At 49.0% G+C, this 23,345-nt stretch overlaps 1 protein-coding gene across 1 annotated transcript; it reads left to right on the plus strand.

Moving 5' to 3' along the window:
- Positions 1-18,460: 18,460 nt before the first annotated feature.
- fbxo30b (F-box protein 30b) lies at positions 18,461-23,120 on the plus strand. The gene is made up of 3 exons (XM_026998682.2): positions 18,461-18,629; positions 19,961-22,379; positions 22,802-23,120. The coding sequence occupies exons 2-3, from the start codon at positions 20,019-20,021 to the stop codon at positions 23,003-23,005; spliced, it is 2,565 nt and encodes an 854-aa protein (XP_026854483.2). The 5' UTR covers positions 18,461-18,629; positions 19,961-20,018; the 3' UTR covers positions 23,006-23,120.
- The last annotated feature ends 225 nt before the right edge of the window (positions 23,121-23,345 follow it).

Genomic DNA, 23,345 nt, shown 5'->3' on the forward strand with positions numbered 1-23,345 from the left:
CAATTATACTGTGTTGATAAAGGGAGCAAAATTAAGAGGAAATAAAGAGTGAATAGAAACTGCCAAGTTTATTGGTTAAGCTTTATAGCAAAACAGACAAACATAAAAATAACAAGGCATAAATCCAAGTCATTAATGATGTAAACAACACTACACAAGTCGTGTCTGATGTGGTTTGGTATAGATGTATAAACCTGTAATATAACACTCCTATTTATAACTAAAACCTAAAACTATAAATTGATAATTCAGGTGTTTTTCTTTCCTGTAAGTGTGGTTTTCTCAGGCATTCTTTAACCCCGCCCCCTCAGGGCCCTGCTCCCCACAGCACTTGAGCGTGCACTACAGCCCGTCCATCGCGCAGTTCCTGTGGGACGACAGTACTGGCGTGCAGAGCTACACAGCTGTGGCAGTGACCCCGCAGGGGCACAGCGAGTCCTGCTCGTCATGGGACACGACCTGTACGCTCTCTGCTTTGACCTGTGGCCAGACCTACAACGTCACAGTCACAGCCAATAGTCACGTCTGTCCAGGCTCCGCCCAGTCTGCCCCTCTCTCGCTAGACACAGGTGAGGTCACAAAGGCAATACTGGTGCTGGATAAAGCAAACAGAACAGCTCAGGACCCAAGATTTCTTATCCCTGGGTGTGTGTGTGTGTGTGTGTGTGTGTGTGTGTGTGTGTGTGTGTGTTTTCAGAGCCTTGCCCACCAACCGATGTGCGTGTGCGGATGGTGTGCTGCTCTATGGTGGGGGTGGTGTCGTGGGAGCCCAGCATGAGGGCTCATGGCTACGTGGTCACGTTGGAGGGGAGACAGGGTGACACGCTGTCCTGCCAGACCAACGAGACATTCTGCAATGTGTCGGGCGTGCAGTGCGGGACGGCCTACGTGGCCACTGTGTGGGCCATTGGCTCCACATTCAACAGCTCAAGAAGTGTCAGTGCTTTGCTGACAACAGGTGAGTGGAGCAGCAAAAGGTGCACATGCATGCAAAACACGCACACACGCAAACACACACGCAAATACACCCGAACTCTCACATAAACACACACACTCACCCACTCACACCAAACACACGCAAACACATGCAAATACACCCGAACACTCACATAAACACACACACTCACCCACTCACACCAACCACAGACAAACAGGCATGCAAACGTGTCCACCCACACACACACAAACACTCACACAAACACGTGCAAATACACCCACAAATACACACAAACACGCAAACCCACACACATGCAAACACACCCACACGCAAAGACACCCACACACAAACACACAAAACCACACAAGTGCGCACGCACGCACACACACACACACACACAAACGCACACATGCAAACACACCCACCCACACACCCAAACACATGCAAACACTTAAGGTTAGTGACTCTCACCATGCCTTCCCAATGCAATTATAAACTATTTCAGTTATACAATTATAAACTAATCGTAAAAGTATACATGCTATCTGTACTTTGCCTGACTTATAAGGATTATTTGAAATCATCTGTCACTCCTGCGATGTCTTGGTACCCAGGTCCCTGCCTGCCAGACCCCAGCAGTGTTGCCGTGGCGGTAAACTGTGACAGCAACACCGCCTCGGTCAGATGGGCCTGGAGTAACGGAGCCTCGTCCAGTGAGGTCACAGTTACTAGCAACGACGGTTACCTAGCGACATGTGCCTCCAATCAGACCCAGTGCAACTTCACAAACCTGCTGTGTGGACAGACATACAATGTCAGCATGGTGACCATCAACGGCGCGTGTCAGGTTCCCTGGAGCACTGGGCTTACCTTCCAAACATGTGAGCCTTATAGCGCCATGATCTTTTGATCTAAGTGTTAAAAAGATCTAAGCTTTTCCTAAGTGTCTGCTCACTACTGATTTATTTGACCCCTGCCCCATGACCTATGACACCTAGGGCCCTGTGTGCCCAAGCATATGGAGGTGAACCTGGAGTGTGGCACCAGCACAGCTATGCTGACCTGGGAACAGAGGCTGGAGGTCATGTACTACCAGGCCCAAGCCAGCATGTCGACGGGAGGTGCGAGCAGACTGTGTAACTCCAGCACGGACAGCTGCCAGTTCAGCGGGCTGCAGTGTGGGGCGGACTACACCTTCAGTGTGAGAGCGTTCGGCCACCAGTGCCACAGTGAGCCCAGCTCCACCGTCCATATCAGAACAGGTACACCTCCCCACCTCTCTCTCTCTCTCTCTCTCTCTCTCTCTCTCTCCCAGTTGTTCGGTATTTCTGCTATTTTGTCTCGCAGACTTTGAGCATTTCTGTAATTCCCTCTGATGTCTTTCATCAGTCCCTGGCATGCTGCTCATTTCAGTGTACCAAAGCCCTACTCGCCAGTACTTGAATCCACTTACTCGGCCTAAAGCCACACCTCTGTTCTCCTCGAACCCGCTCCTGTTTTCAGAAACGTGCCAACCACAGCAACTCACCGTGGGCGGGAGCTGTGACAACGAGACGCTCCGCCTTCAATGGAACAACACCAGCGGTGCACTGGGCTACGTCGTGGTTGCCGCCGGCGACCTGGGTTACGTCACCTCTTTCCAGAGCAACGTGTCTACCCTGGAGGTGAAGCTTCCCTGCGGGCAAAGATACATCATCACCGTGGTGGGGCAAGACAATCGGTGTACCAGCCTCCCGAGCACCCCTGCGTACTATACCACTGGTACATCCCACCTCATGAATATTTCATTAAGACAAATAACCGATTGTGTCATTAGACCATATTAGGGTGTCAGCTAACATCTGTGTGCCTTTGTAGCCCCGTGTGTTCCGGGTGGTGTGGAAAGTTTTGTTCAGTGTGAGGACAGCATAGGCGCCGTGGGCTGGGCCAGAACCGAGGGGGCGGAGACTTACATTGTGGTCGCTAGGGGGCTGCTAGGCAACAACCACATGTGCAGCACCAACGGAACGACCTGCATGTTGAAGGACCTGGTGTGTGGCGAGACCTACACCGTTCGCGTCATCGCCAGCGATGTGCGCTGTAGCAGCGCACCTAGCAACAGCACCGTCATCCACATGGGTGAGAGGCACAGACATGCCCCTGTCTGTCTGTCTGTCCGTCTCCGTCTGTCTCTGTTTGTCTGACTGTCTGTTTTTCGGCCTGTTTGTCGCTGCCTGCCAGTCTGCTTCTGTTTGTCTATTTGTCATGTGTGTTTTTCATGTGGGGGTTTTTGTTTGTTTGTTTGTTTGTTTTTTTGCTTTGTATTTGTATTTATTAACCCAAGTAATAAATCCTCCTGGAAAGACATGACAATGTAGAAAAAAAGAAATAAGAACTTAAGACCCTTTAGGGCACAAATTAAAGTGCAGTTGGGAAAAGCTTTCAGCAATACACTAGAACTTGACCTATGATTGGATGCAATGCCCTAAAGGTTGCCTTGGGGGCAGTTAGAGAGGTGTGGGGCTAGACCAAGGCAGAGCAGTCTTGCAACACACACATGTAGTCAGCTGCTCAGGACTATGAGTAGGGCAGGTTTTCAGATCACACATCAAGTTTTTTCATCACCTCCCTCTTTTTGTATGATAATATTGCCCTTCATCAACACTGCTGTGACTGAGTTTGCGGTTGTCCTGCACAGCTCCGTGTGTCCCTCAGAAGGTGGTGTCCAGTATGGACTGTGGCCTGAGGGTGGCCTCACTCACGTGGTCCCCCAGCCTGTCTGCGCAGTCTTACATGGTGACCGCAGTGGCCAGCAGTGGCCACCTGGTGGCGCTGACAACCAACGACACCAGCGCGCAGATCTCAGAGTTGCAGTGTGGACTGCAGTACTCTTTGACAGTAAGGGCAGTGAATCATTGGTGCAAGAGTGCCCTGAGCAACACGTCGTTTCTGCAGACAGGTGACGAGACACAAGCACGCACCACTGGGCGCGTGCTCACACGTACAGCACACGATAACGCACCACTGGACGCGTGCTCACACGTACAGCACACGATAACGCACCACTGGACGCGTGCTCACACGTACAGCACACGATAACGCACCACTGGACGCGTGCTCACACGTACAGCACACGATAACGCACCACTGGACGCGTGCTCACACGTACAGCACACGATAACGCACCACTGGACGCGTGCTCACACGTACAGCACACGATAACGCACCACTGGACGCGTGCTCACACGTACAGCACACGATAACGCACCACTGGACGCGTGCTCACACGTACAGCACACGATAACGCACCACTGGACGCGTGCTCACACGTACAGCACACGATAACGCACCACTGGACGCGTGCTCACACGTACACACACCAAGCCAACTAACCAACACGTACACACAAAAAGCCAACGAGTTTTCAAACGCAAAATTATGCCCTAGAATTACGGCCAGTAGAAGTCTGTGGAAGTTGATTTGCTCCCTCTGCCTGTAATTCTAAAACCAAGCATTAAAAAAGTCCTAAAACCGTTTTATGAACACTGCATGAAACATTTCTTGAGGTTCAACACTGGAGGCTTCTTGGCGGGGTTCGTGACTCTCTCCCTCACGTGCAGATCCGTGCCCGCCCTCCTCGGTCTTCACCTCGGTGAGCTGCTTCTCCAGCATCGCCGTGGTGAGCTGGTCGGGGTCGGACACCGCTGACCACTACACAGCGACGGCGGTGGGGCCGAACGACGAGACGCAGATGTGCATGTCGTCGGGCATGAGCTGCGGCATAGCAACCCTGCAGTGCGGCATGACGTACCTGGTGACGGTCACCGCGTCCAATCACCTGTGCTCTTCTGTAGCCAGCCAGATGACCAACCTCACCACAGGTCATCTTGACAGGGCTGCGGCCCATGGCGCACAGTTACACACACACACGTCATTTAGAAATAGCTTCTGTGGACTGTTAGTCCCTAGCAAGCTAACAGGGTGCACGTGTTCTGGCATGGTAACAAATAAATGCTTGGTATAAGATCGTCTGCCAAATATTGTAATTGAAGGGTGTGTCACATTCACTGGGCTTTAAACATTGTTATTCAGAACTGCTCAAAGCTCTTGGACTTCACAATCTTTAGCGTAACGTGCTCTACCCGGTAACGCGAGGACTAGGGACCTGAAGCATGAGCTGTCCCTCTGCCTCCAGTGCCCTGCATCCCGACGGGCGTCTCCGTGACGAGGAGCTGTGACCGGAACGAGGCGCTGGTGTCGTGGGGCCCCAGCCAGGGGGCGCTCTCTTACCGCGCCCTCGCCCAGAGCCGGAAAAACGACACCTCCTCCTGTGAGAGCGCCGGCAACGTGACCAGCTGTGTCCTGCGGAACCTCTCGTGCAGCACGGTCTACACGGTGAAGGTGGTGTCTGTCGGGGACCAGTGTTCCAGTTTACTCAGCGCTGCATCGGTGTTCAGCACAGGTGTGGGGAGACATGAGAGGAGTTCTAGAATGTTCTCACAGTAATGACTTAGCAAGGCCACACAAAGGCATAACGCCGTCTTAGCAGACGGGTGTAAATAAGGCGCACTGCCACAGCCTTCGTAAAGGTGGTGTGGTTTTATGTGTATACACATTTTTTTTCAGGCTGATGTCTTTACCTCTTGCCTCTGTTTGCAATCAGTTCCATGCAAAGTTACGATTGGCTCTGTGTACCTGAACTGCTCCACCGACTCTCTGCTGCTCAACTGGACTGCCACCGCGGCCTCCGTCGTCTACACCGCCGTTGCCAGGGCGACCAGCGGCCAGGTCTCGTCCTGCAGCACCAACTTCACCAGTTGCGAGATCACTCAGCTGGCATGCGGGCAGGCCCACAACGTGTCTGTGGCGGCGTCGGATGGCCAGTGCAGCAGCCTGCAGAGCGCCGCTCTGCAGGTGGCATCAGGTAGTGCGGCAAATTGTGCTCGTATAGTCTGCGTGCATTTCAACCCTTTAAGCCCTTTTTATTTAAGTTTCCTGCCTCTGTCTTTTTCAGCGCCCTGTCACCCTGTGAACGTGCTATCCAACATAAACTGCTCGACTCAGACTGCACATGTGCAGTGGCTTTCCGATGGTGGGGTGGAGTCTTACCAGGTCCACGTTGTTGGTACAAGAGGTCATATGGCAGGGTGCAACACCACACGCACGTCCTGCGACGTGCACAACCTGCTGTGTGGCGATGTATACAATGTCAGCGTGATTGCTACTAGCAACGTGTGTAGTGTGACGAAAAATGCGGCCGCGCAGCTGAGTTCAGGTTGGTCACACACACACTCTGACAGTAGTTTTCATCTCCTTGGTTAGCTGGATTATATGTGTTAGATTAGGGTATAGCACGTGCTAAATTAGGGAAGGAACTTTGCAGGGTGGGAGATCTATAGCACATATAGATTTATAGCACATGACTGGCTATAAAGTTGCCAATATTGATCACAAAAGGTCTTTAAAATACAAAAGGTCTTTAAAGAGTAAGCTTGCAAATATATATATTTTTAAGAAGATATCCCAAAAAAAAAGAAAGACAGGTGTTGAAACCAGTCTGTGTTTGTCCCCGCTGCAGGTCCCTGCTCCCCCGACCATCTGACAACCAGTCTGGACTGCACCTCCGGGGCCGTTACCGTGTCCTGGTGGCCGAGCCCAGGGGCCACCTCCTACACGGCGGTCGCCCACGGACGCGGCGGCTTCCCCACCTCCTGCACCAGCAACGGCACGGCGTGCGTGTTCGCCCATCTGCTGTGCGGACTCGCGTATGACTTCGCCGTGGCCGCCACCGCCAGTAACGCGTGCAGCAGTGGCTATGGACACAGCGTCGCGCTGACCACCAGTAAGACCCGCCTGACAGGAAATGCACAGGAGTGAAACGACCCTAATGTGAACCATGTCGTTAAAAAGCAGACCTAACTTCCAGCCAGCAGTCATAATGACGAGCAGGAACAGTCCTTTGTGATACTTTAGTCGCAAAGACTTTTGGTCCATTTTTTTTAAGATGGTGAATGCTTATTTTGGTTCTGATTCACCAAGCCTTTCATCCAAAACCTATGAACAGATCCTACTGATGGTTTGGTTTTTAAAAGGATTTTCTGTGTCTGGTTGAAATGTGTGGTGCCAACCAGTTCAGCTCTGTTAACCCCTTAGTGAGCCACTGTCAGTGGCAAACAAGTCAAAGTGACCGTAATCCCCGTTTACCTGTGCAACACTGACTAATTCATGTCTGTGATTGGCCAGTTCCGTGCCAGCCCCAGAACGTCAGCGCCCAAATGGATTGTGGGAACAGCACAGGGATGGTGTCATGGGAACCAGGAGAGGGCGTGTCCCTTTACACAGTGAGTGCAGTGGCACCCGACGGGCACCAGACGCACTGCAACAGCGCCAACTCCAGCTGCTCACTGGACAGCATGCGCTGTGGCCAGCGATATGACCTCAACGTCACCGCTCAGGACAGCCAATGTAACAGCACTGCTGCCTATTTCAGCCTGAAGTCAGGTAAGGGACTGCCTTTCCCATAGAGCTGTGCTCCTTCAGAACAGTACAAAATGCATTAAGGGATTGCACCCCTTGCAGCTAGTAGTCGAGTGATATGGGTTTTTCTTTCCTTTTTAAAAAAAAAACTTTTTTTATTGAATTTTCAAACATGGATATGCACACAGACACATATGTGTATACATACATCTTGTGTATACATAAGAACAGAAAAAAAAACAAGACAGCAAGTTAAAAAGAACAATATACATTTTTTCAATACTACAAGAGTGAATGACTCAAGTTGTGTGACTCAATTCTAGGCAGCGTCAGATTTATGTAAAGTAAACGAACGATGTTTATTTAAAATAGTGTCTGTGATTTCCTTGGGTAGAGAGACCGAGAAGGGCTGCCATGTCTTACAGAAACACGTCTCAGTGCACCCAAGACGAGAGCTCGAGCAAGCCATAGGTAGAACTTTAAATATCTCACTGTGCCACTGGATGACAGTGAGAGGCCTAGTTTTTATCCACTGGAACAGGACACATCTTCTAGCCAATAAGAGAAGCTTCCTCAAGAGTTTGTGTTGTGCTTTAGTTAGAGAGATACGATCAAGGAGTTTCAGCAAGAACAAACCCGCTTGCGCTTTGATCTCCTAGTGAATCAAGAGAGTTCCACTTTATTGAGGAAAGAGTATATATGTGTCCCATATCTACTATCTAATCTACAGGATGACGGGGAAAAGTGAGGCATGTTCTAAGGGTCTACGTAGAAAAGAAAGAGACAAGGTTAGTAAAGATTAGATGTTCTCTGCATGAACGAGCCACGAGCTGTTCCCGTGCAAGCCATGAGCCACTCCTGTGCGTAGAGAGAGAGAGAGAGAGAGAGACGGAGAGAGAGAAAGAGAAAGGGAGGGGTAAAGGAGACAAGAAGAAGGAGTGGATGACTTCGGGCGACCAGCTCGCGGTCAAGCCGCCATAGTCGGACACCTTGCGTTGGGTGCCTGAAGACAGAGAGGCTCCAGTGTCTTAACACAATGCTACCCCAGAATTCCTTTCACAGTGAGCACTGCCAGAAACAGTGAAGGAAAGCTCCCACTGTTTTATGGATGAAGCGTCAAAACCAGAGAAGTGAGTGGATGGTACGCCATTTCTTACTTTGTAATTGTTTGAATGATGGCTGCATGTTCTTTTCAAACAAGCCGTCAGCAACTCTAACTCTCTTATCGTACCAGAATTGAAAGACACCTCCACACATCCCAGGAGGGGATTTCCCAGGACACCTCCACAAATCCCAGGAGGGGAGTTTTGTGTGATGGGGAGAAGGGCCAAGGGACAGTCTCCCCAGCCTACAAACGTGTCCGCATCTCGGCACGCTGTGATCGGATTAGTGTGGACTGGTGGGAGCTCATCTTTAAAGCCACGGAGAAGCAGGGCTTTAGATGTGCCCTAATTAACTTTGTATCCCGAAAGACGTCCAAAGGCATTTATGGTGGACATCGGAGCTGGAATGGAGTGCTGTGGATTATATCATCTGCGCATAATGACATCTTGTGGACAGCTCCACCTAGACATACTCCGCCAATGTCTGCATTACTTCTTATTGCTTCAGCCAAAGGCTCTGTAACTAGTTCAATCAAAAGCAGGGACAGAGGACACCCGTGACGTGTCCCCAGCACACAGCCGTTCACAAGGACCCTAGCCACTGGGGAGCGTTAAAGAACCCTAACCCATTTTATCAACTCAGGACCTAAATGAAATCGTTTCATTTCATTTCAAATAGAAAGTGCAGAGTGTCTTAGTCTGAGTAGAGTGGGCATGCTGTGTCACAGGTGACGGCATACGTATGGCAGGATAGGTTCAATATAAAGCCTGTTTGATCTTGATTAATCACCGCCAGTCTCCTGGCTAATAAGTCAAGCCCAAACAAACTGATCGGGTGACTATCTGGTGGTTCTTTTTCAGTGTAAGTGAAAATATCAGGCAGATTTGAAAGTGTTTCAGGTAAACGGCCCTTTTCAAATACATTTTGGTAAGAGGTGCTATTACAAGTTTGGCCATTTTCTTATAAAAGTCTGCACAGAACCCATCAGGGCCTGGTGTTTTGTCCACTGGCAGAGTGGGCAAGACCTTTTATTCTGTGATAGCGCAGCACAGGATTATTCTGTGTTCTTCAGAAAATGTTGGGATATTTAGACCTTTGAGAAACCTTTTCCTATCCTGGAGAGTATAGATACTCATAGACTTAATTACATCATGACTTTTGTGTTCAGTGCACATTTTAAATTTAAAAAGTGCGTCAACCAAATGTCTATCAAAAGACTAAACTGTTAAAACAGTGCTGTTTATCTCAAAATGGCATTTAATCATATGTGGGGGCCTTTGACATTGCTCAGCATTGTTCCATGTGCCTAGCACAGCCTTCCTGGTCATTATCTTCCTCATCCATCCTTTTCCCTGTCCTCCTCTTCCTCAGTGCCCTGTGCACCCACTGGCATTCAGGCCACCCTGATATGCAACTCCAACTCAGTGGGTGTGAGCTGGCAGAGGTCAGGCGGGGCGCTGGGTTACCAGGCAGCAGGCGTGAGTGCCAGCAAGCTTCATGCGGTGTCCTGCAACTCCAGCCTGCTTCACTGTGACCTGCAGCAGCTGCACTGCGGGACCCACTACACCGTGAGCGTGGCAGCCTGGGACAGTGTCTGCAGCGGGAGCAGCAGTGCTCTGACTCAAGTGCGCACGGGTGAGTGGCTGGGCCGGGTCTGCCCATGGGCTGTAGCACGCATGGGCATGTGCGAGCACGCGCGAGCACGTATGAGCACGCGCGAGCACGCGCGAGCACGCGCGAGCACGCACGAGCACGTATGAGCACGCACGAGCACATATGAGCACGCACGAGCACGCATGAGCACGCACGAGCACGCACGAGCACGTATGAGCACGCGCGAGCACATATGAGCACGCACGAGCACGTATGAGCACGCGCGAGCACATATGAGCACGCACAAGCACGCGTGAGCATGTACGAGCACATATGAGCACGCACGAGCACGCGCGAGCACGTATGAGCACGCACGAGCACGCGCGAGCACGCACGAGCACGTATGAGCACGCACGAGCACGTATGAGCACGCACGAGCACATATGAGTCCTGAAGCCTCCTCGTATCTCTCTTTCAGCTCCCTGTCCTCCCCAACAAGTGCATGCCCAGGTGAACTGCTCTGCAAATGTCGTGACCGTCTCGTGGGCAGCCAATCCGGACGCGGAGTCCTTCCACGTGGACTTGACGACCAGTGCCAGCGCCAACCTGTCCTGCGACACCTCGAACACGAGCTGCTCCGTCGGCCCCCTACCCTGCGGTGTGTCCTATGCCATCACCGTCAGATCCGTCAGGGCAGGCTGTCCGAGCGACCCCAGCAGAGAGCTGCAAATTTCCTCAGGTAAACAGGACAAGGCACTGCCTGTACAAGTATGTGCAATTATTTGTATGTATATATATATATATATATATATATATATATATATATATATATATATATATATATATATATATATATATATACATACAATATATATATTATATATATATATATACATACATACATATATATATATATATATATATATATATATATATATATATATATATATATATATATATATATATATATATCCTTTTTTATGAAGGATATATGTCCTTCTTTGAAAAAGACAGGGCAGCATCCAGTGATCATCCCTCGTTCAGCATCAGTGTGTGTTCGTGTGTGTGTGTGTGTGTGTGTGTGTGTGTGTGTGTGTGTGTGTGTGTGTGTGTGTGTGCGCACGCAGTACCCTGCATACCTGAGGGTGAGAAGGGCAGTCTGGACTGCGTGACCAACTCAGTCTGGGTGTCATGGAAACCGACGGCGGGGGCAGAGTACTACACGGTGCTGGCCGTGGCCGCGGACGGGACAAACTCCACCTGCAGTAGCAACAACCTGTACTGCAACGCGCCCCAGCTGCAGTGTGGAGCAGCCTACACCTTCAGAGTCACTGCACTCAACTCCCAGTGCAGCAGCGCACCGAGCAACTCTTTCCAGATCGAGACAGGTCGACACATGCACACACAATAATGTAACACATGTGGCATTCTGTGAAGGACTGTAGATCTAGTAGAAGTAGATCATGGTGTAGATCTAGTAGAAGTAGATCACGGTGTAGCTCTAATAGAAGTAGGTCAAGATGTAGATCTAGTAGAAGTAGGTCAGGGTGTAGATCTAGTAGAAGTAGATCAGGGTGTAGATCTAGTAGAAGTAGGTCAGGGTGTAGATCTAGTAGAAGTAGATCATGGTGTAGCTCTAGTAGAAGTAGGTCAGGGTGTAGATCTAGTAGAAGTAGGTCAGGGTGTAGATCTAGTAGAAGTAGGTCAGGGTGTAGATCTAGTAGAAGTAGATCATGGTGTAGATCTAGTAGAAGTAGGTCAGGGTGTAGATCTAGTAGAAGTAGGTCAAGGTGACTCATATGGGGCCCTTTGAGCAAATCCAGTCATGTTTAGTGTGTACAAGTATGAACAGCTGGAGGCGAGCTCTCCGGTAATCTGTTAGAGCAGTAGCATTTCTTCCCGGCCTTCTCATGCCTTGTCCCTGCTGGCATGACGCCCGCAGCCCCCTGCGCTCTGACGGGGGTCACCCTGCAGACGGAGTGCAGCAGCAGCTCCATCAGCGTGGGCTGGAGCACGAGAGCCATATCGCCCTTGTACGTGGTCACAGCCTTGGGGCAGGACAACAGCTTCCTGGAGTGTAACAGCACGGACTCTTCCTGTGTGCTGGCGGGCGTACGCTGTGGCATGCACTACACCGTGATGGTCTCCACTACCTCCGACAAGTGCAACAGCTTGCGTAGCCTGCCATACACCATCAACACGGGTACTACACACACACACACACACACACACACACACGTACCTTAACACCAATGCAGGTAACACAAATACACACACACGTGCACACACACACACACACACACACACAACATTAACCATACACCATCAACACAGGTACTACACACACACACACACACACACACAGGTACTACACACACACACACACACACATGTACCTTAACACCAATGCAGGTAACACAGATACACACACATGTGCGCACACACACACACACACACACACCCAACATCAACCATACACCATCAACGCAGGTAATACACACACACACACACACACACGTACCTTAACACCAATGTAGGTAACACAAATACACACACACGTGCACACACACACACACACACCCAACATCAACCATACACCATCAACACAGGTACTACACACACACACACACACACACACCATAACACCACCAACACAGGTAACATAAATACACACACACCATAACACCACCAACACAGGTAACATAAATACACCCACACCATAACACCACCAACACAGGTAACATAAATACACACACACCATAACACCACCAACACAGGTAACATAAATACACACACACACCCGCCATCAACTTGGGTGCTACACACACAAACACACACACAAAAACCATAACACCACAAACACAGATACCCACCATCAGCTTGGGTACTACACACGTGCATGCACCACACACACACACACACACACACACACACACACACCATATACCATCAACACAGGAAACACACGCACACACCTACACCCACACACACCATAAGCAAGAGTAACACACATGCACACAAACACACACCACACACCATCAACATGTGTACTACATGCACACCATACACCATCAACATGGGACACACACACAAAATACACCAAATACACAGGTAACACACACACATCCCCACACCCACCCACACACTGTAGTGCATCAACAAGGGTACTGTATGTACATGCACTCGCACACACATACTGTACATAATCAACAAGTGGGCTTTACACGCACACACAGAGCAGTGAAAATAAAAATCCTAAATCAATATACACAGTTCTTAACACAGCAGATCAGCAGGTCTACATACATGTAGGAACAATATAATGAACACGAGTACAAAATATGTGTGTGTCTAAGCAAGGGGTGTGTCTGTTCTCCTGGGTCCCACAGCCCCCTGTGCTCCTGAGAACGTGACGGTGAAGCCCGTGTGCGAGGTGGCCGGCGTGCTGGTCTCCTGGCCTCCCCCCGCGTTGGCCGAGTCCTACGGCACGACGGCCACAGGAACGGACGGCGACGTACACACCTGCGGCGGGCCCGCCCCCAACTGCTCCCTGAGCCAGCTGCACTGTGGCCGTTCCTACGCGATCAGCATCACAGCCTACGCCGGCAACTGCTCCAGTACCCCCAGCCAGGCTGTCACCTTCCACACGAGTAAAATACTCCTCCGCCATCATACACATAACGCAGAGAAATGCACCGTGACCCATTTGTACACCGTGAGAGTTGTTGGTTAAAAGAATTTGACAATTCTTGGCGTGGGTTAAGCTCAGAATGGAAACGTTGCAGGGTTTAGCACAAAAGCAGTTTAAAAAAAAGTCACTTATTAGAACATGCTGTTCCTTCCTGATCTCAATAAGCCAAGCAAAAAAATAGCTTCGCATGGCATCACCGGAAACGGGAGGCGCGCTAACGCCGGTGCGTCCACCGCTCTGTCTGCAGCTCCGTGCGCACCGCGAGACCTGGCCGTGGTCACCGACTGCACCACCGTCACGGCGACACTCTCCTGGTCAGCCAGCGAGGGCTCCCGCAGCTACATCGCCACCGCGCACGGATCGAACGGGGACGCGCTGCAGTGCAGCGTGCTGGGGACAGCAGGCACGTCCTGTGGCCTGGCGGGATTGCAGTGCGGCGAGACCTACAATTTCAGCGTGCAGGCCTCGGACGGGACGTGCACCAGCGCCGCGGGACCGCCGGTGCAGAAGGGGGCAGGTAGCGTCACCTGGCAACCCTGGCCTAGTTCAGGAGCACAAGTATTGTGCCCCATGGTGATGACATCGTTAGCCTTGCTCAACGGTGCTCAGTCGATTTTGCTCTTTGTTGTTGCTGTCTGATACAAAATGTAAATTGTGGCAAGACACGTCATCGTTGCGTTCCTTATGTTCAACTCTCATGTTGAAAATTTGGTGTGATGGAAACCCTCCCTCCTTTTACATCTGCCCTCTGCAGTCCCATGTCCCCCAGCCTTGGTAGCGGTCGTGGTTCACAATGACGTGGACTACTCTCTGGTCCGCGTGTCGTGGAGCCATGTGACCTGCCCGGCTGTCGAGTACCTGGTAGAACTGACCGGCTCCCCCCAGAGTGACCCCCTCTCTTTCATGAACGTCTCGTCCTACTGGACGAACAGGACGTACTTCGAGTTCCCTGCGCCCAGCGACTTGGCCTACGCGGTGACGGTGAGAGCCGGAAACCAGGCAGGCAGCAGCGTGCAGTCGGCCGCCGTTACTGGACTTGCAGGTACATCCCCCTCCGCTGTGTGGTGCTGAAGGGCTGACTTAGCATTCGCTGTTGTTCTGGAGGGAAACCTACGGTGCCGCGTTGAAGCGCTGCTGTTGGTCAAACTGGGAACCTCGATCTTCCAGTGAGAAGGGGTAGAGGTGAACGCCTGGCACTAAGCCCAGGGGTCTGAGCTGGAAGCTTCCACATTGGTCTGGCCAACAGGTCCAATTTATCATTAGATTCAATATTTTGGATTAAGTCAGTATCATAGTATAGAGGATATGGGCATGAAGTATGTGTGAGTGAGAATGTACAGAGAGATGGGAGATGTTGCCAGTGGACTGGGGTGCTAACAGGATTTAATGCTCCTTTGAAGAGCATCTATGTTATCGCTCGTGTATCCATATCTTCTATATTATAGCACCTCTAGCCATATCTTCAGCATTACAGCAGCCTGTTCATATCTGTATTACAACACCCCTACATATCTTCTATATTACAACACTTCTACCCATATCTTCTGTTCATTTGTGAGAAAGTTTTGAACTTCACCAAAATTACACTGTATGGACCTGAGGTTCAATCGTAGTAATGTATAAAGAACATGGCATGACAAATGTTGTATTTCAAGTCAAAACATATGCGTTATCACTCTAAACTCGTGAGGTCAGTCATGACCTCCAGCATCTCCTGTAGCACTGTTCTGCTTCACGCACGCCACATGTTCACTCTGCATGAACAGTGCGTCTTGAAAACCAAACAGTACACCAGTCACATTCTTGTAACATGTGGGGAATGAAATGGCTTTTAATGTAAAATAACTGTCTCTTTCCTCTTCCCAGTCCCCTGCATCTCACAGAAATGTCGTGATTTTCTGTTTCACACTGTTTTTGGAAGCAGTATACTTGTCTGATGTGAGGCTTGTTTTCCAGGTCCAAAGACTGGTCGTCGTAGGAGAGAGATTCAACAGGAAGAGATATGGGCTGTGCTGTACGGAGGAAAGGGTGGATGTGAGAATGTGTTTTATAACGTTGATCATAAATACAAATCACATTTAAAGGTGCACCAGTCAACATTCCAGAAACACTACATATAGCGGGTAGGTACGTGAACACAACAACAGTGGAACTTCGCAAGAAATGATTTTTCCAATTTTGGAAAAGTACTTCCGAAGTTAACTGTTTTATGATGTTTCTTCTTGTAATTTTTTTGGCAACGCAGTATGGCCTATAGTACAAACGCCATACTGGGTTCTACAATGTTCTACAAAAGACAGAGATGGTGTATTGAGGAGTCTCTCATAAAGTACCTAACAGGAGGTCAATGGAAACACAAAACAGGATTCTGTCTGGAAAGCTTTACAACACATTTTCACGGAAACCTAATACACACCATTGCTAAAATAATTTTTTGTTATGTGCTATTTATTTTATAGTTTATTTGAATTAATAAGAAAAGTTGGAAAATTGACTCATGCACCTTTAAGTAACTATGTAATACATTCCACACTTCTTTGTAATACATAATAATGCAATAATACAATTGTGTTTATAAATGCACTGATGATTCACCAACACACCTATAGGACTGAATACCTGCTAAAGATGGAATTTTACTGTGTTTTTCATGAGTCATAAAACAAAAATAACTGTAACTTGCATCTTTCTGTTGATGAACTTCCACTGAATGTATTTTAGGTCTTCATTGAAGGAAAAAACACCAGAGATGAAGAATTTCCATTTGTCCACACTTTTTGTTACTTGTTTTGAACTCAACCCTTCAAAAAAGAAATGAATTGGTTAATCATTTAAAATAAAGGAAACTCTTTAGCGCCATCTAGTGGACGATTCTTGTTGAAACAACTGCTGCAGAAGCGTTACTAAAAGACTGAACGAAAGGGGGGGGGGGGGGGGGGGGGTATGTAAAATTGTCCAACAATATTTAAAATGTCTCTCCCTGATTCTGCTGTTTCAGACATCCTGCCAGTGCCTGAAATTAAAGTTTTGCATGTGAATGGGAATTCACTGCATGTGGAGTGGACTCCAGTCACAGAGGCGAGCCACTACGTCCTGATCGTGAAGGAAGACAGGGGTTCTCTCTTGCAAGTACTGACCGTCTCTGAGAACAGCTCCGAGGTCAATGACCTCCAGTCTGCCACAGGCTACTGTGTCATGCTATCTGCTAGGAACTCCATTACCCATAGCAGCTTCTCCTTACCTGCGTGTGTCACCTCTGCGGCTAATGAATAAAGGGTTTGCCGGAGTGTAGCAAAAACAAAGGTCTTAACTGCGTGCTCTTAAGTAGAGATCTCTCTTCATCTTCTTAAATAAGATCTCAAAAATGACTAGGTGGAAAAAGGACGGTGGCCGCCCCCTCACATGTATGTATGCTACACCCTGGCCAGTCTGTTAAAGTATCTCCAGTAGTGAGAATATGAGAATATCACAAAGTTTTTCGTTTGTTTGCTTAAATCAGCAAACTATGACTACCACAGTTCCTCTAGGTCGTATAGTCCTTGGTTTTCGCTACAAATGGCAAAATATTGAATTGTCATATTAATCTTTAATGAGGACACAAAAAAAGATGCTTGCTGGGTTTTGGGGGGGGGGGGGTTGTTTTGCTTTTTGGCTTTGCTTTTTCTTCATAAGACAAGTTTGAATCAGGGACTGCAGAAACTAGTTTATGAACAAACAGCTGGTCTTGTCTGAAAGCCACTGTGGTTGCAGTACCAAAAACTAGCCTGTAAACTTTAGCAATTTTCTTTAAAGAACCAAGAATTAGGCACCAAAATTGAACTGTTAGAATTTTTTATAATGAAAAGAGCAATGTTTGATCAGACATGTTGATTTAAATTCTTCTGCAGAATGCGTAGGTTAAAGTCACTGTTAGATCTAAAGTTCATTTGAGTTTCTTTAATACCAAATGAATGAATTCATCAGAAATGGTTAAATGGGAATAAACAGTCATTTTCTGTAATGGCAAAATTCACTGTTTTAATCAAGAATGTATGTAGACTACAAAGATAGACCAAATAAAATGCTATATATTTTAAAATTATGTATTATATTATCTGATGTATTATATGATTTGCCTCATTTTGTGATTGAAAACATTACCATAGTCCTTTCTTTTTTTTTTTTTTTTTTTTTTTTTTTTTTTTTTTTTTTTTTTTTTTTTTTTTAGAAAATCCCAGAAATGTAGGAATAAAAACGTGAATGTGTTAGAGGAGTTCTCTCTACATAAAGAGCCGGTCAGTGTTGTTTCGTAATCTTTTTAAAACCTCGCCCTTTGTCTAATCCAACATTTACACTGATTGCTGATTTTTAAAAAAACAAAACCAAACTCTGTTTTACGGTCAACTTGCCTATTCATAAAGACCTTATTTAAATCCAAAAGAAACATTGATATTGGGCTGGCGGTGTCGATGACAGGGGAGGGGAGTATACGCTGTTGTCTGTGGCTTTGAACAGACTGGGGAGCTGAAAACCTTTTTTTAAGTATGAAAAGAGGAGTAGTGGATGCCCCGAAATTCTCACTGCAGAGGTCACTGGACGGCCCACGTTTCTAGCGTTTTTAACCCGTTGCGTCAGACGCCCGGAGCATCTACGAGCTGACGCAGAACGTCGCTGCGTGATGACGACATCCGCTGGCGTCTCAGCCGGAGGGAGGCGGCGGACGGAGACTGAACCTCTGGGAAGAAGACCGTGAGCTTCGGGGCGAGCAATGATGGTGTGGGGACGAAGCCAGCCGTTCACAAAGTGTTGTTGCTGGTAGACACAGTCTGGGTGACGAGTGGGACGTTCAGGGGTCGCTGACACATCTCGGTAAGTGGGCGACTGGGGAGTTTCTCTCAGGACTGTGGCCAGAAAGTTTAGCTGGCTAGCTAACTAGCTAACTTAACTTGCTAGCTAGCCAGTTGTTTACAATGATCGACCCTGTTATTCTGTTTTTGAAAACATAAAGCCGCTTATTTTTGCTCTATCGCTCATTAACGGCCACACATTACAACTTTTTACCACAGGCATTGTTCCTAACTAACAGGTTTTAAGTTCATTGTTGTTTAGTTGAGATTGGTTGCTCTGTGAAATCGCTAGCACGACTGTTTTAAACGTAATGTCACTTAACTTAGAGGACCAAACCTCATCTAGACCACCAGTAAGTTGGTCATTTCATTGTGCTCATTTTGTGGTTCAGTTCTCTAGGAGCTGCAGATGGCTAACGTCTTAAAACAAACCAAAAACCCGTGGATCAGCTAGTTAGCTGGTTTAACTATCCATCCATGAACAGATTTATTTTAGACTGAAAGTTTGCACACATCTCAGTTAGAACATAGCTTGGCGACTGCTCTGACGGTTTTCAGTGTTTTGACGCATAAAAAGGTCCATAGAAATGAGTAATGCGCCCACGGCACACTGTAGCCGAATAAGTACGGCAAATTGTAATTATTCTGCGGTCCAATTAAATTGGATATATGTAATGCGGAAAACATAGCATGTAGCAGGCACTTAACTTTATTCACATGATTAAATATGGAGACTTTTATGCTACATGCTATGTTTAGGTAGTCAGTGAATGAGTTCATGACTTGTACTGTGTACACCGTGACCTCTTGTGAAAATATAATCACTGCTCCTGTAAGCGGCGGTGGAATGAATATTTATATGTGGACTACTGCTGAGTAGCATAATTTCTAAATATCTTAGACAGACACAACTTAAACAGCATATTATGGTTATTGTTTTATTTGAATATCTCTGCTGAAAATGAGGTAGCTCATTTATTATGGTAAGAGTTGGACAGCCTCATGTTAATTAGGTTAAGTGATTTAGTAGACATCCAAATTGGTTGCAGTCCAAATCATGCTTAGATCTCTTACAGTGATAACAGTGGGCAAGAAAATTGTAATTTTACTTTAAAGTAATCAACTTTAAAGTACTTTTTATGCTGAAGCAAACCTCTTTTTGGAATTATGTTATCAGGCATGGTTTTTAAGTGGCAGAGCAATTATATTTTCAATAAGTACATATCACTTATTCATAAATAAAGCAGTTATTACACTTAAAATATTTACAAAGCTATGAAACACATTTGTTGAATAGGAAAAAAAGCTTAATCAGTAAGAATAAGTGAAAGTTTATCTGTTATTATTTTTCAGTTGTTGTCACCCCAAGACTTGTGCTCCAGCGGTTATCCCTGCTCCGGCCATCTTGGAAATGGAGGGGTCCCATATTCACTGTGTTTCGTGCGTGAACCGGCGTTGCATGGTCAAGCCAGAGCCAGGCACTTCCTGTGACCTCATCACATGCCCGCTGGTCTGCGGTGCCATCTTCCATGGCTGTAAGGCGGACGAACATCGCCTGCTGTGCCCACTAGAGAGGGTGCCCTGCCTCAACCATGGCATCGGCTGCCCTTTCGTGCTGGCTCGCAGCAAGATGGTGGAGCACCTGGAAGTGTGCCCTGCCGGTGTAGTGTGCTGCACCATGGAGTGGAACAGGTGGCCGGTGCATGATGAGGATTACCGCTCCTACGAGAGGCTGAGCCGGGACGCCGACGAGGAGGAGCAGTTGGACATGGCCCTTGCCCTACAGGACCAGCGAACCATGCTGGCCTCGCTCAAACTTGTCTCTCTGGCACCCACTAGTGGACCCGAGAGGAAGTTGCAAGCTCCGGAGCAAAGCAGGAAGCCCGGTGGGGTCGTGGATTCTGCGGCTCCTGCCGAGCCGGCTGAGTACCCCGCGGACAGGGCGCCAGCGGCATGCTGCTCAAAGGAGGAAACGGGCAAAGGGATGAACGGATTGGTTGAGGAGCATTGTGGTGAACTTTACCAGACCACAGCAGAGGCAAACAAAAGCCTGACTGCAGCTCTCGACATCCTCATCCAGCTCAACGCCTCAGACGCGCAACGCACAGCTACTGATGCGTTGCCAGCACAGACTGGAGTGAATGGTGAGCTACATAAAGATTTGGCTACGAGAGAAGCTACCGACTCTAACTGCGCTAAAATAGCCAATGGAGTCGATGGTTTAAATGAAGAGTTACAGCCCCAGCGACAGCAAACCTTGATGGAACTGGGAAGGAACTTGGCCACTGCCCTTGAAGCACTGGGTGATGCTGTCAAAGGGCCCCAGCCAATCAGCAGCCCTGCAATTAACAACACAAACGGTGGCCTCCACCAGTCAGATGATGTAGAATCCGCAGACGTTGAAATGGTAGACGCTCCTTCCGAAGTGGAGGCTGAGCTTGGGGCAGTTGGACAAGTCAGTGATGAAGGTATGGACATGTTTTGCGACTATACTGGTGAAGAACTTTCTCAGGAGTCCTCGGGTCAACTTTTAAGGTTGTGCAGCAGTTGTCACAATGCTGCAGCACCCAGAGCAGAGTCACAGGAGGGTGCTAGAGAGCTGGCGGTGGCAGGTAGCCAGGGTCCAGAGCCCAATGGCTCTTTGGAGTTTGGTGGACCATTAATTCCCCATAGACCACAGGTCAGACATGTCTTAGCTCCTGTAGTAATGCAGGAGGCATCAGGGGCTCAAGCTCCGCTGCTACAGGCACCTGTCCACGCTCAGGCGCTGGTTGTCCCAGGGGACGGGGTGCTGCCATCCGCGGCATTGAACTTCGATGACAGGGCCTTTGAGAGGAAACTCCAGAATCTTCAGATGCTGCGTAGCTTGATGCCCCTCGCACTTAACAGACGAAAGGTGTGCTTCTCAGATGCGCAGGCTGCCCCGCACAGATCCCCTCGCTGCAAGATGGAGGACAAAGCCGTGGACACGTCGGACCTGGAGCAGGAGCCGAGGGACGACCCGATGGGCCTCGGCGAGATCGACTTCACGGCCGCCGCGCTGCTCTTCTGCCTGGAGGAGTCGCCACGCGCCCGCCGGATATCAGACACCGTCTACGCCTTTGGAGGCTCGCGGGTGGATTTCGGCACGCAGACCTTCAGCTTCCCTGCCGCCATCCTGGCGACCAGCACGATGGTCGGGGAGGTGGCGTCCGCCTCAGCGTGCGACCGCGCTGCGCCACGCCTCTCGCAGCCCAGCCCCTTCTGCACCCTGAGGCTGGACCTGACGCTGGAGCAGCTGGTGCCCCGGCCCAGCTGGGCGCCGCGCGAGGGCTCCATGTTCACCTTCGAATGCGGCCAGCTCTTCCGGCGGGAGGAGTTCCTCTCGCACTTCCGCAACGTGCACGGCGACATCCACTCGGGCCTGAATGGGTGGATGGAGCACCGCTGTCCACTGGCCTACTATGGCTGCACGTACTCACAGCGGCGGTTCTGCCCTTCTGCGAGGGGCGCCAAGGTCGTTCACGACCGCCGCCTCAGGTCGTTCGGGGTGCAGGCCGTCGCGGTGGCGCCCACGGAACCCGGGTGTGATCGGCTGAGTGGGCTGCCCTTCGAGATCCTGCAGCACGTGGCGCGGTTCCTGGACGGCTTCAGCCTGTGTCAGCTGTCCATGGTGTCCCGCACCATGAGGGACGTGTGCGCCAGCCTCCTGCAGACGCGTGGCATGGTAGTGGTACAGTGGGAGAAGAAGCTGTACCCAGATGGGCGCCGGAGCTGGCAAATAAAAGACAAGGTAGACAGGAGCTTGCTCATGCCCACTCATAGGCCACTGTATTATTACAGAGTGCAGATGCTTTGCAAACTGCAAAAGATAAATTATTTCTGGGGGGGGGAGGTTTGTTTTTTTTGTTTTTTTGCTAGCTTTCTCGTTAACACTAGCTAAGCCAGGACACCTGAACCAAGAACAATGAATCCTGGCTCAGGTGTGCTTGGAGCTACACTGAATGGAAAATGGCTCGCCTGGGGTCCCAGATGACCAGTTTGGGAAATGCAGAGCGAAGCCGCACAGGAACGTACGCATGTTGCCTGCGTAGCCCAGCTCTGCTTACTTGGCGGCTAGACGCTACCAGCCCCGCTGCTGTTTATCCGGACGGGCCGTTTACTGGCAGACTGATGAACAGGCTTCCTCAAGCTTTGTTGTTGCCTTTTCTGCAGGTGTGGCGGTTCAGCACGGCCTTCGCTCCGGTCGCCAGGTGGGAGTTCACGGACATTTGCAGCATGGCGGACCACCTCAAGCGCTGCCCGTACAACGAGGTCCATCGGCAGGTGGAGGCAGTGCCACTGCCGTGCATGTGCACGACGAGGGAGCTCACGCGCGACGGGCGCTCGCTCCGCTCTGTCCTCAAACCAGTATTATGAAAACACTTTTAACACCAGAGCAAAAACACTACCTTACCTAACCTCTTTAATCAATACTATCCATCACTGTGTACATAAGACGAAATATTTTTGCTTTAACGTTAAGATTTTTTTTTTTTTTTTTTGTATATATATATATATATATATATATATATATATATATATATATATATATATATACACACACACACACACACACACACACACACACACACACACACACAATATATATATAAATGAAAGAATATGATGGTTTCAAGTTGTGTGTTAAAGGTTTTAAGGACAAATGCACTGAAAAAGAAAATTTTTGGTGTTCGGTCTGTTGTTTATTAAAGCGTGT

This window comes from Electrophorus electricus, chromosome 22 (assembly GCF_013358815.1).
Source record: "Electrophorus electricus isolate fEleEle1 chromosome 22, fEleEle1.pri, whole genome shotgun sequence".
NCBI lineage: Eukaryota > Metazoa > Chordata > Actinopteri > Gymnotiformes > Gymnotidae > Electrophorus > Electrophorus electricus.